Raw genomic sequence first — 14761 nt, 5'->3', positions numbered from 1 at the left:
TCCATTGGTAACAATGGAACCTTGAGTGTTACTTGTTGTAGGTAGTAACAACACTGTAACAACCATTTGACTCGAAATTACCATTACATCTGTCGATTTTCGTCTCACATTTGTGACTTTTTTGTTCTATAGCGGTGAAAAAATACACAGGGCTAACGATTGACGCTATTGATAATGAAAATACGTAAAGACTGTTTCTGTAACATTACAAAACACACACGTATGGCGCTGCAAATGATCTGACTTACAGCTTAAAGTGCACCCCTTGATGGGAATAATTTGATGTTTGTACCAAAGTAAACAATGTTATTCTCAAGTGTAAACTGTCTATATTATTTGTCAAAAACTTGTATTAGTTCTACAGAAACCGATACTGAAGTCAGTCATACGTTATAACCCTCCCAGTATGTTATTTATACATGAAAAATATTAAGCAGTGTATAGTTATTACTAACATAGATGGGAGAAGTTTATATACAATCCCCAATTGACAGTAGGACCTAGTCTTAATGGTAAGAACGAAATCTGTGTTACTGAACTGCCTCTATTTACTATTCTCTTTAGTAGATTTGCTGCATTTTATAAATGTTCCGCTAATAAAACGCAGTCCACAGCGTAACTGCTACACCTGTGGTGGTAAAGGATGGATGGGGTTCAAAGGGGACAAAGATATAAGTAGATGAGATAGGGAGACTGCGTTGCAAGTGTTCATTGTTCGTTGCTGGATGCACGGCCTGTTGGTGTATAGTGCTGCACAGATACGTTATGATGAAGATTACAAATGTGCACGATCGCAGTGAAATTGTGTTCTGCATATTCTTATTACACACTATGAATCATGGTGAGTTAAGCCCTAGCGCCCCTACCGTACAAGGCCACCATCCAGAATCAATTTATGCGTGATTTAAATGAATACACAAGGTTAATCCTCTGGCTGTAATCCACATTATTACTCTGCGGGATCATATTCTTAATGATTTTTCCTGTAATAATTCCAATGGATGATTTGTTTGAATAATTTCACTGATTTATCTGTGTCAAATTTAGATGCCTCATGAATAATGTATGTTTCTATAGGGGCTGAAAGCAACAGTACATTAAAATCTAAGGTAGTGTACAAACACTCTGGTGGTTAGGCAGCAACAAATGAATGCTGACAGGCAATTAATTTCTCTTTATTCATTACCGAGCGCCCAGTACATTACAGTTGTTTGGTTTCGTGCGGTATTAATCAGTTGCAGCTAGTACAGTCGCCGTGTACTCTTTGATCTCCATCCACATAGTCTTCAGAGTTTTTATGTATCATGACCGCTAGTGTTCGGAATGTTTCGTGTATATTGAAAAATCAAATGGTCCATGGTTGCTCTCTACATTTAATTATAGTCTGGGCTAGCCTAATCACAGCTAGAAGACAACTAATTATTCACTTCTTCAAAGAGAAATGTCATTCCTAGCCAGGCATTTAATTTCTTTTTATGATACGACTCAATGTGCCAATTTCGTTTAGCCATCTGGCTGAGTCTCGAACTGGGGTACACGCTTTGGTGTCGTGCATAAGATAGGAAGAAGGAAGTATTGTGGTACATATTCATCATATTTATATTTGCTCTGGAACAACTCGAAATTTTTTACATACACATTAAAGTGCAAATACAACATATCAGATACGGATTAAGTTTCTACTTACACATAGAAACAAAACAGAGTACAAAAAACATTCATTATTACACCAGCATGTTGTTTGAGAAAGTAGTAGTAAATTTAAAATAGCTAGACTGCTTTTCCTTCTTACAAGTTATAGTTGAAAAAACTAGAACTCAAGAATAGGAATTTTTTTTCATTTTGAGAGCTGTAGCAGAGAAGAAAAAACCACAAAGAGTCCCTGGGTCATTTAGTTTTTTGTCCGTTGGAAGTATTAAAACGTAATATTATCCACTTAAAAAAATCTGGTGATTTATTTGTTAATTTGAACAGTCAAAATGTTTGTATTACAAGTCGAGTCGACACTTCAATAACATTTTTTTCTTTTTTATTGCGGCAGCACTATAAAATTGTGGCATATCTGTTATATACTACTGTTTAAATAGAATGTAGACGGAAATACGTAAAATTGCAAGTAGAGTGTTAAAATACAATTATTATCGCGCAAGGGTTCAGAGACCCCTAATAAAAATAACAGTTAAATTCTTGGCGTAATGCACCGTACTTATTTACGCAAAACAGCACACTGCTGTCGCATGGAAAGGCCAAAACTTACGAAGGACGAACTGTTGGCTCAAATGTGGACTGTTTCATTTGTCTTAAGCTGCCTCGGCTGTATAGAATGCCAGTGAGTGATATATCCTGACTAGGAATAACCATTAATTTTAGCGTTTTTTGATCACAGATCGTGGCGTTATAGTTAGCTATCATATTTTCGTAATACTGCTCCAGATACGTTTCAGATCGTCCCCTTAGCTCTTAAACTCTTTTTCATTTCACGTTCAGCTCTAGTAAAGCTGCTCTATGACTGGCTCGAGAGTTGCTGCCGATACGAACTTAACAGCGATCTAATCGTTTCTTACTGGGATACTAACGCTGGCATCGTTGAAGAAAAATGCGCAAAATGAGCGCTCTGTGCTTTTCTACACAGTTCCTTCGTTCACTCAGTAGTGCAGTCCTACTCATCGCCCGTCGAACGACGAAGAACATTTCGAACAGTATGTCCATGCAGTTGAGTATTGACGAATTTCTAAGACACACGGTGACGTTGTTCAAGGTTCACTTTGTTGTTTCCTCTTGAGTTTTCTCTTCTCCATCCAGGGAGTTTCTTGATCCTCAGCAGAGCCAAAAATTAGATAGAAAATGTACGGTACTGCAGAGATACCCATTGCCAGATAGAAAACGTATTTCCACTGCTGTACCGTTTGCTGAAACACAGTACAAAAATAGCCATTAATATGAGAATTACGTACACACTGAAAAGTTTTTGTGACTGATGAGGAGAGCTCCCCAGGCGTGGGATCGACTTACGGTTATTTAGGTTAAGATCCGAGGTATCATATACTGTATCCGTTCACCCTTTTGGACCCTCATTTGCAAGTAATTCAAGAAAAAAACTCGGAATTTTGTGTGACGTTCAGTAATGCTAAAAAAGTTAAATTAAATAGTCTAGTTGCAGGTGTAATTCATGGGATAGTAGCTTCACATGCAGGAGGTTGTGAGATCAAATCTCACCAGGTTCAGTAAATCTTTTTATTTTAAAATCTTTATCAAATGATTTGGTCGTCACTGTTATTCATTTAATTGATTTAAATGTAATTTTTTATTTCTATTCCCTTGTCCCGCCACTTTAATCATAATATCAACTTATTCGTTTGCTCTCATTTTCCTTCCTATCATTCTTTTTCCACTTGAAATCTTTGTTCATGTGGTTTTAATAAATTTTATGTTTTAATTTCGATCTAAGTGTTTTTGTTTTACTACCCTGTTTTTCCATGCACGTTGTATCATGCACAGTACATTATATCTATTTCTCATTTAGTTTGAATTTCGTTATACTTAAAACCCTTCTTTCATTTACATGTTCATCGACGTTATTTTATCCATAGTGCAATAGGTATTTAGGTTGAGTTTGTATGACTATTAACATGCAAACAAAACTACACATCTGGTAACGAAAAATACATTTTTCACACCACTGCACAGTCAATATAAATGGATTTTTGGTCTCTTTTTTTTAATTGATAGGTCGGAATTTTCAAATAATTGAATATTACAATAGACAAGTACAATTAAATTCATATTCACTAAAACTGGAAAAAGAATGATATACAGAAAAAATGAAACAAATGAGAAAATTTCATATGGTGATTTAAGTAATGTGACAAAGGAATACAATTACGAAATTACATGTAAACCAATTACTTGAATAAAAGTAATGATATAAGTCATTTCGATAAAAATGTAAAAATAAAAAGAAAACATTAATGCACTTGACGAGATACGAACCCACACCCTCTTGCAGGTGAAACTATTATCATACCCATTACATTACACAACCGTATTACATAATTTTATTTTTTTTAATGCTATCGAGCACCACTCAAATTCCGCAATTTTTTCGTCATTTACTCGCAAACGAGTGTTCACCAGCGTGAAGGGCTGCAGGATGTGATACCTGGGATCATAACGTATATCGCCGTATATTTGGTCTCAAAAAGTCGATCCCACCGCTGGGACCTCTCCTAACGAGATATCTTTGCTAAATAAATTTTTTGAGACGGTGTACTAGGAAACTGCTAATCAGTTTAGAGTAGCATGAGGGCGCATATATATTTTATACAAATTCTTATGACAAGAACTGAATAGCTGTTAGCTGTCCAGCGGTGCATAGATAGAATTTAGAATGTAATTTGCAAACAGGTACATCACAAAATAAATGAAGGTAAAAGAATAGGAAAAACTTACTGATAGGCGAAAAACGATTTTGAACAAGAAATATGCAAGAAATGTCCAAGTGAACTATGATGAATATCAGCACATAATAAAATGACGCTGACAGTAAGTGGTAAGTATCATTTCTGCGTCCACAGATTTTCCTTAAGAAATCATGAGTGGTCAGTTTGGTGGGTAAGGCGAAGTTATGAAGAAGATTGGAGAATTGAATAAAAATTAGTTTTGGGTTTGCAGAAACGTAGAAATAAGTATCGGAGAACAATGTGAAATCAGGCGATAGGCTACCAGCTACGTCATTCGAGAAATAAAGAACGTTTTGTTGTAGAGAGATTTTCATTCCTTCACAAATGATTTGTACATGGGAGAATTTGTCTGATTTCGAGGCCAGTTTAAACTGTCTCTCTCCACAGCATGTGATTGCTTTGGGATTCAGTCAGTGCTGAACAGCGTTTTCCTTCATTTTGGGAGTTGAGGTAATGTCCAACAGCTTTTGTGGCGAATTAGGCTTCGTTATACGATGGATTTCCGTCATTGTCTCGGGCAAAACAGACAGGAAGTCAGAAATGAAGAGTACCAGCGCCTCGCATTGGCTTCGCATGGATGGCACTAACGATCTCTAGCCGGACAATTTGTTTGGCGTGACGTGACACACACACACAAATTCCTTGTAACTCATTCTGTCTATTAGACAAAAGCGTGACAAAGTCGCTATGGTAGTTCCTGAGGTTGTTAGCCGTCACATACAGACAGAAAAAATTGTCACCTCAGTGTACTACAGCTGTCGGTGGCCGAGAGGCATGCAATTAGCAGTCAACAAAATCGTTGACCATCCACCCAAACACGTGAAATGTCTCACAGGTAGCAAATCCAAACAAAAATTACTTCTTCTGGAGAAATACATTACATCTATTCTATTAACGAATTTTAATTGTATGCATAGTACAGTAGAAAAAATTGGTTTACTTCTGATCTTCAAACACTGGAGTCACATCATACACAATTGTATTAATTATGGAAGAGTGTGATGTGAAACCCCATGTAGACAATCCACCGCACCAAAGTGCGTAAGCAGACAATCGGATTCTGGAGAGTCTGCATCATTACAAAGAGAAAAGTCGGAGTGTTTTGGAACCTCAAGTACAGAAAACCAAGTTACATAGCTAATTTCAACGTAAATTCTCTTCTAAAAACTGGAAAATTAAAACATCTATAGACACCGCTAAGAACCACAAAATTCTTATAACGGCCAAACAAGAAACTAAATACTTGGGTGAAAGCAATTTTGATTCTGAAGACTTCAGAATAAACAATGATAAGGTAGGCAAAAAAAATTATGAAAAACACACCGCACTTTGCAAATGAGCTAATAATAGACAAAAATATTTTAGACTGGTATCAACTTTGAATCACAGTCCAAAAGACTCTCCACACCTACCTCCTTATCTGCTAACACAGTACGCACCATCGTGAATGCACAAGCCCCATAAATGAAGATAATAGAAAGGACAAAGACAAGATGGAACGTTTTTTGGGACCAGCTCTATGATGTTGTGCAAAAAATCCCAGAAAAACACAATGTCTTCTTCTGGGGGACTTCACTGCTCAGATAGGGAAGGAGAAGAAATACGGAAAGTTGTTGGTAACTACCCAGCACACAACAGGATTAACCAAAATGGCTTTAGACTAATAGAACTTCGCCAAGCACACAACATGATTCTTAAATCCAGAGCCTTTAAAAAGCTACCTTGAAAACGGAAAAGATTGGTCTCAATAAACTCACAAATAGGTGAATTCCAACTTGATCACTGAAGCTCCATACAGAAATACGGAATTTCAAAGTTCTCAGAGGAGCCAACATTGATTCTGCTCACTACCTTTCCAAAATAAAACTCAAAATCATCCCAAAAAAGGAAAACGGAACCAACAACCCAAAAAAAGAAAATACAATCCAGAAAAGGTATTAACTCCAAGGAATTAGCTCCATAACAAAAGCCAGTCAGAGTGGCCGAGCGGTCCTAGGCGCTACAGTCTGGAACCGCGCGACCGCTACGGTCGCAGGTTCGAATCCTGCCTCGGGCATGGCTGTATGTGTGATGTCCTTAGGTTAGTTAGGTTTAAGTAGTTCTAAAAAGTTCTAGGGGACTGATGACCTCAGCAGTTACGTCCCATAGTGCTCAGAGCCATTTGAACCATTTTTTTCCATAACAAAAGACATGCAAAACCAAAACTGGGTTCAAATAAAAGAGTGCCTAATAAGTAAAGCCGAACAATTAGTTCCCAGACCCAAAGCCAAAAAGCAGGCCTGATGAACAGAAGTATGTGACAAACTCCTTGAGTAAAAAGAAAAGTGCGGCAAGAGTGGAAATCACAGAAAAATGAACGTAACAGACAAAATTCGTAGATTTAAGAAAACTAGTGATCAAAAATATCAAAAGAGTGTAAAAAGCCCAATAAGACCAACTCCGCTTTCTGATCAATGATGACTTCATCAAAACCAACACAAGGAATTTTTATAGGACTTTTAAACAAAAAATGGCCAAACATAGCCCTCCAATCCCACAGCTCCAAGACAAAAACGAGAATATTGCCCACAACAGGAATAATTGCAAAATATTGGTAGAATATTTTAGAAACATTTGAAAGGTAACTTGTTTGTACTATTTAGCTCATTGAGAATATTGACAAAATTTAGTGTACTAATAACATTTATTTTACCAAACAAGACATAAATTATACTAAACAATTTATAGATTGAATTCCCTAAACAACTAACAGATGATTAAACACTCCAATGGGTGACGCCTGATTGGCAAATACAGTGTAACTAGATGATCAGTGAGTCAAGTACTCTCGCCCTAAAAACGTGGATAACGCAAACTGAATTGATCCGATGCTGAGCAGACTTTGACTGATCAACTCGACTGAAGTTTCTCTACGTAGATGCAGCTGAGAGCAAGTGGCGATTGAGATCTGTACACCCTGACAATGCCAGGGCGGCAGTAAGTTACCCTGTTTACTTCGTGCGGCGACGTGACTTGCAGCTGGCGAGATGTGTGCGGCGGAGGAGGTGAGACGTCGAGGCGTCACCTGTGAATCGATCACTGCCACAAAAGAAGTGCAAAAATCTCATAGTCTAGAGATCAGGCAGATGGATCGCAATTTACCCTCCCCTGAAAACACGGTAGATTTCAGCGTGCGACACACCTGTTTGCTGGTCGTACCAAGGACCAATTTGACTCACTTATACGACAGAGTGCACAAGGATACCAAACGTCAAGACTGGTAAAACAAAAACGAATAAGTGTGTACTCAACAAACGAGTAGTCCGTGACATTTGAATTCATGCTGTCAATACAGTAAGAACTTCACCACAGGCTCCCCAGTCTAAACTATTCGCAAGTGAAATCAGTATCTGGACAGGCCCCAAGTACCAACCACCAGAAGGGCTTACCAGACCGAGGTCCTGCACTTGAGTACTTCCCATATATCCAGAAAAAAATTCTGTTTTCCCTCAAAGTGCACGAACTACATCGCCTTCACATCGTCTTGAGCCAATCACAAGGCTCTAGAGGCGCTAAAGCTCCCCTCCCACACGACAGCACAAACTCATGTCACCAGGGCAGGAGTTAAGAAACCTGCATCTCTTAAAAAGAAAGAAACCGCCAATTACTGGCTTTCTTAAGTTTTCACAGAGGTGGAAAAGGTGATTTTCTCTGAAATCATGTCTCATGTCCCATGGCAACAAGCGAACAGATACAATCTCAAAGGTCTTCATCGAAATCGCCTGTGTCTTGGAGCTTGTTAGTCTTAGCTATGAGGTGTAATAAAGATTCCATTCCTAAACGTTTCTCAGGCGCCAGAATTTTCTTATACAACAGGGGCAGCTGAGGGAAGTGGCTCACTGGCCTTCTTGCAATATCGATGAACACGAAAACATGTGAAGAGTGCCCAGCCCAGTCTTCTACTGGCGCCGTGGCAGGTATCTCGGCATTGTTCTACTGGAGCCCTGTCTTGACGAGGGGATGCCCTGTCTGTCCTGTATGGCTATGGAGCTGTCCGGCAAGATTTACTAAGGGATGGGCTCGCCACCAATGGCTTTCAACTCCCAACAAGCCGTTTCTATGAGCTAAGAATCATAAAAGTACCTCATGCTTTTAGCACCCTACCAGGCTCCATCAATGTCTGCTCAGGCCATTAACTTTCTGGACTCTCACTTATGGTGTGTCAGATTGTAACAAATCTTCAATAATTTTCCATATGCGAAAAGTGGGTGGGAGAGTAACTTGTCCTCTCTCACATTCTCAGCTGTGAAGAACTCACAGAAAAAATGGACTTTAAGGTCTCAACAATAACCAACCTTAACTCTGAACCATCCTCCTCTGAGGAACTACAGACAGTCATTTCAAATCTCGAAAACTATAAAGTCTTGAGAGGAAACCAAATCACAACTGAACTATGGACTATCTAAAAAAAAATCTTTGAAGAAATATGGAAAGATGAAAAAATTCCAGCTGAATGGAAGACGGCCCTCATCCTACCACTCCATAATAAACAGTCGAAAACAGACCACAACAACTACAGAGGTTTCTCAATCCTAGGTGTAACGTACAAGATATTCTTTAAAGTCCTACTAAACAGGGCAGAACAACAATTAGACCATCAGCTTGGAGAATACCAAGCGGGTTTCAGGAAAGTACAAGACCTAAACCCCAAAAACTTCATGGTGTACCAAAAATCAAGAGCAAAATCATATGGTATCAGTCTCATTTACTTTCAGAAAGCATACGACTCACTAGACAGGGAATCCCTCATCTTTTTGCTAAAAGAATTACACATAAACAACAAAACCACAAACTTAATCAGAAAACACAAACTCCAAAGTCAAATTCATGGATATCTCTCCGACCCCTTTAAGATAAATATTGGTGTATGGCAAGGATATCGACTCTCTCCACTGCTGTGTAATTGCCCCCTAGAAAATGTAGAGAGAGAGTGGTACACAAAGATCCAGAGTGAAATCCACCTAGGAACGAAACAGAAAATCATCAATGTCAGTTATCTAGCCTCTGCAGATAGATAGCACTACTAGCCGAGACATGGGACAAAGCCAAAGAACAAACCCTCGGCCTACAAAAACAAGCTGACAAAATCTGTCTCAAAATCTCCTTTGAAAAGACCAGGATAATGACAAAATAAAAAAATCCACCAAAACACTTTAAAGAGAGAGAATAAAAAAAGAAGATCGCTAAAGACTTCAAATATATTCAAGAATGGATCAGCTGGAATGGCCTCGAGAAAAGGACAACAGAATCTAGTAGAAATAAAGTTGAACTGGCTTTCCAACTTACCAAAAAATGACTCGTAATGAAAAGTCCCTGCCATGGAATGCAAAAATTAGACATTACAATGCAGTAATCAAATCCTGAAGCCCTACATGCAGCCGAAACATTGTCCATCACCAATCATGGCCCAGTTGAAATGCTGGATATCAAAGAAGGGAAGATATTGAGAAAAATCCTTGGCCCCAGACACCACAACAACGAACAAATTCACATAAAAAAGGAACCCTTTACGAAACTACCAAAAAAACTCTAAGACAAAATGAGGAAAACAGGAATAGGTTTTTATGAACACGTACTCAGAATGAACGCAAATAGATAAACAAAATGGTTCTTACTACTTCTGCAACAAAAAAACACCCAACCAATTTGGTTTAAGAAAACGGAAATGAACTTGAGAGAACTTCAAATTACAGAAAATATGCTTATGGATAAAACTGAAAAAAAAGACAAGAAAGAAAGGCTCCATGTCAGAATGAAGACCAAACGGTCAATACAAATCACTGAAGAAGAAAGATAGCAGGATCAGAAAGAAAATGGTTCAAATGGCTCTGAGCACTATGGGACTTAACATCTGAGGTCATCAGTCCCCTAGAACTTAGAACTACTTAAACCTAACTAACCTAAGGACATCACACACATCCATGCCCGAGGCAGGATTCGAACCTGCGACCGTAGCGGTCGCGCGGTTCCAGACTGAAGCGCCTAGAACCGCTCGGCCACACCGGCCGGCCCAAGATCAGAAAGAATGAAACAATATTGGGCTAATAGAAAGGCATAGAACATGAAAAATTGATCGATTTAACGTACCGCAAAGTAGGGTGAAACGAAATAAGAAGAAGGAGAAGAAGAAGAAAGCATATTGCAATAGTAGTCAATGTCAAAAACTAGTATATTAATTTTTGTTGTTATTTTTAAGTCCTTGTAATGTTTCAGAAGTTTAGTATCCCGTATAAGCTAAGCTTGCTGCCATAACAAAAACAGATCACATATATAAAGTTCGTAAAGGGCCTTACTTTATATAATTTAGTTGGAAATAGTGCAAATGATCACTGAAATATGGAATTAACTAAAAGAGAACGGAAGCTTAGGTGCCTCGAATATGTTATTCTCTTTCCGAATGACCCTGTTTCAGAAAGTGACGTCACTCACGATAAGAGCGGCTGAACTTACCCGTCCCGAAACAAAGGCGCCGGTGACAATTGGCGTTATGATGCCGGACACGTTGGCGCCGGTCAGCGCGAGCCCGGCCGCGCCGCCGTACGAGTGCGGGAAGAGGTAGAGGTGGTTCATGTAGGAGCCGCCGTACACGGCGCAGCGGCACACCATCGTCAGCACGAACAGCACGATGATCACTGTGACGTCACAGTCGACCAGCGTCACTCCCAGCAGGCACAGCGCGCTGCCGACGCACGCTGTGGATAAAGGAACCAAACACATTCTGTGGCGAAGCTTCCCAAGTGACGCTGTAAGTTTCTCAGATTTGGCTGGAATGTACTGATAAGATGTTTGTGTTCATTGGAACGTGGGTGAAAATTTAACTTCACCCATCACAAACGATGTTTCTGGAAATCCTCCAACTGTTCCAACTTCGGTTTCAAGAATAAATTTACTGCACCCGTTAGGTTTATTCATGTGTAGCACAGGATTTCCAAGAACTTAATCTCATACTCGAGTACTGAGTGAGCTTACATATTTTTTGACTACGATCTGTTGTGCAGTTCTCTTTCGCCAAAATCGACTATTTACATATTTAGGTTATCGTGTAATCAAGCAGAAATTCACACAGACTGTCTTTTTTTACATTAATTAATAACGTGGTAGCATGTTGTAACTCAATAGAGTCATATTTCGCCCGCGTCTGCGTAGGTTGAGAATTAGTGGTAGAACTATTTCGTATATATATCCTAAGATGGTATCTGTTCTTTCGGACATGTCAGAAAGAACAGATACCATCAGTGACCATGCAGCTCGTTAGAATGAAATTACAATGAAATGAACACCCTTAGCTACTGACCGGCGTTGACATACGTCAACGGGGACAGATGAAAATGTGTGCCCCGACCGGGTCTCGAACCCGGGATCTCCTGCTTACATGGCAGACGGCATCCTGATTCAGGATGGGCATAATGATTCCAGTGACCAACTTTGTTGGTAGGGATTCCGTAGGCCACCCCTTCAGGATATGTGGCTGATGATACAATGCTTTTGACGGCCATCCATTGAATCGCGTAATAAATATTGTCAGTTGCATGGCTATTCTTAGAAATTTTCTCGATTGTTGGTTGAAATTCATTCATAGTAACTGGAATGCATACCTCTGATTTCGCGAGGGATAACAGATTGTGGGACGCTAGTGTCCACAAAATCTTTTATCCTTCTTGTGATGCTATCGGCATATTTCATTTTTCCAAATCTGTTAACTTTCCACCATATACGTATATAAGCATAGTAGTTGTGAAGGGACAGAGCAAAACCGAAGAGTCTCTTCTACATTGTTTCTAGAATAGCATGACCCTAGTGTAGATGAGTTAGTACTTAACTACTTTGTAATGTAATAATGCTGCTCTCAAGTAACAGTCTGAGAAAAATCCAGATTCTGCGATCTCGCAGTCCATTTATTGCAGGGGCGGTGGACAGTTTTCCTTGGAACTGTTTTAGAAACTCTTCCGTCAAACGCGTGAATGAACCAGCCATTTAGCCTAAGCCCTAGTTCGGGTGAAAGCGGTATTTCATTGTAAAGTACGCTCTGGTGCATGGCGAACTGCGTAAATCCCCTGTATAATCAGAGTTTACCTGAGGGTATTCAGTATGTAAGAAAAAGATACCAATAAATTTTGACGGTCTTGAGGAATAAATGATGAAGAGGAACCCATATACGGAAACGTCATCCAACAACGCTACAGGCTGTCATACTTGCAGGCGGTGACGCCTGCCGCTACGCCATCCCTTTGACAGCAGACATAAATTTGCACGGTGACGGATCGTGAACTGATTTCCTCTCACTAGGCCTGACGGTGTCCGTTACTTTAGATGGCTTCCAACGCGTCCACGCCTTTCACAACAACGCTGCGGAGCAGTAGTAGTCAACTTGGTCCCTACCGCCCACTAATTGGAATTCCTGATTTCATAGTGGGCTGTAGGCGGTTGGGAGTTAAACATATTTTCATCAAGTTTTCCAAAAGATACTGATAAAGTATTTCATAAGAAATTATTGTCAAATGATTTAACTTGCTGCAGCTCTCCTTTATAAATTTTATAAAGTTACTTTCCTACTTCATAAATCATCATATCTGTGAAACTGATGGGCGGTTAGAAGCTTTTACTACCAACAGAGACATAAAGGTGGGCGGTGGGTGTAAGAGGTTGATAATCCATGCTGCAGAGAGTTTGCAGCCGAAGGTGTGGTCTAGCTACAGGCGTTAGCCTCTATGACTTCGACGCCCTATAGCTTTGCTGTATGATGTTTCAGGTCTTGGTTTCTCTTTAATTTCAGTCTACTCTTTATCACTACCAAATGGCGATCCGAGTCTGTATCTGCACCTGGGTAAGCCTTACAATCCATTATCTGATTTCGGAATCTCTGTCTGAACATGATGTAACCCAGCTCGAATGTTCTCGTTTCTCCAGGCCTTTTCCAAGTATACCTCCTCCGCTTTTGATGCTCGCTTTTACTGGATGAAATTTATTGCGGAGCTCAGTCTTTCTCCTCTCTCAATTCTAACACTGACTCCATAAGTATCCCGTAACTCTGTCTTCCGTTACTCCCCCTGTTAACACGTTCCAATCCCACATGATTATTAAATCATAGTCAACCGTTAGATACTGAACTCAACGTTCAATATCTTCATGTACTTTCTCTATCTGTTCCTTTTCTGCTTCTGACGCCAGAAAGTATATTTGAACTATCATTGATGTCGTTGGTTTGCTATCAGTTCTGGTGAAAATAACCTTGGTTTCTCGTACACAGTTGATTCTTCATGACACCCTCTTCAGTCTATCGAAGTTTGTTGGTATCGTTTTGTTACAGTGACCGTAGCCTGTTTTACATCTCATGAACAAGATGGTGGTAATCCTTGTGACGGCGCAGAACAATCCATAGAATTCTTCACTTTAAAAAATTTTTTTAATTCATCGATCTTCTAACTGGTTTGACGGCGCCCGCCGCAAATACCTTCTTGTACTGAACTCTTCATCTCAGAGTAGCACATACAACCTACGTCCTCAATTATTTGTTGCTTGTGTTCGAGTCTGTATCTTCTCCTACAGTTTTTACCCTGTACAGCTTCCTCCAGTACCATGGAAGTTATTCGATGATGCCTTAACACTAAACCTGCGACCCTGTCCCTTCTTCTCGTCAATGTTTTCCATACGTTCCTTTTTCGCCGATACTGCGAATAACATTTTTATTCCTTATCACCCCGTCTAATTTTCAACGTCTTGCTGTAGCACTACATTTGAAACCTTGTCATTCTTTTTTTTTCGTTTTTGCCACAATCCATGAGTCATTACCATACAATACTGTGCTCCAAACATCCATTCTCAGTAGCTTCTTCCCTAATTTAATGCCTATATTTGATAACAGAAGATTTCTTTCGGCCAGGAGTGCCCACTTTGCCTGTGCTAGTACACTTTTTATGTTCCATTTACTTCGTCCGTCATATGTTATTTTGCTTCCAAAGAACCAGAATTGCTTCATTTTGTCTACTTCGTGATCAGCAATTCTGATTTCAAGTTGTACCGCTAATGGCTTTTCTGCTATTCCTCATTAATTTAGTCGTTCAATCCATATTCCGCACACATTAGGCGGTCCATTCTATTTCACATATCCTGTAATTTTTCTTCACTTTCACTGCGGATAACAACGTCATCAATAAATCTTAACACTGAGATCCTTTCAAGCTGAATTTTAATCCTACTCTTGAACACTTCTTAAGTCTTGTTTCTATTACCAAGCGCAACACGAGATCTGCCTTTGTGGTGTG

At 39.5% G+C, this 14761-nt stretch overlaps 1 protein-coding gene across 1 annotated transcript in view; it reads right to left on the bottom strand.

Annotated features, from left to right (window-relative positions):
- Positions 1 to 1575: 1575 nt before the first annotated feature.
- LOC124622497 (sialin-like) overlaps positions 1576 to 14761 on the bottom strand; it is a 117559-nt gene continuing 104373 nt past the window's right edge. The window contains exons 8-9 of the mRNA XM_047148214.1: positions 10950 to 11191; positions 1576 to 2909 (exon numbers count right to left, since the gene is read on the bottom strand). Coding sequence (XP_047004170.1) covers positions 2754 to 2909; positions 10950 to 11191 — 398 coding nt within the window. The 3' untranslated portion in view covers positions 1576 to 2753. The remainder of the gene's footprint in view (positions 2910 to 10949; positions 11192 to 14761) is intronic.

This window comes from Schistocerca americana, chromosome 7, assembly GCF_021461395.2.
Source record: "Schistocerca americana isolate TAMUIC-IGC-003095 chromosome 7, iqSchAmer2.1, whole genome shotgun sequence".
NCBI classification, from domain to species: Eukaryota; Metazoa; Arthropoda; class Insecta; order Orthoptera; family Acrididae; genus Schistocerca; species Schistocerca americana.
Note: the sequence above shows the minus strand (reverse complement) of the source record. Positions and strands in the feature narration are given on the sequence as shown.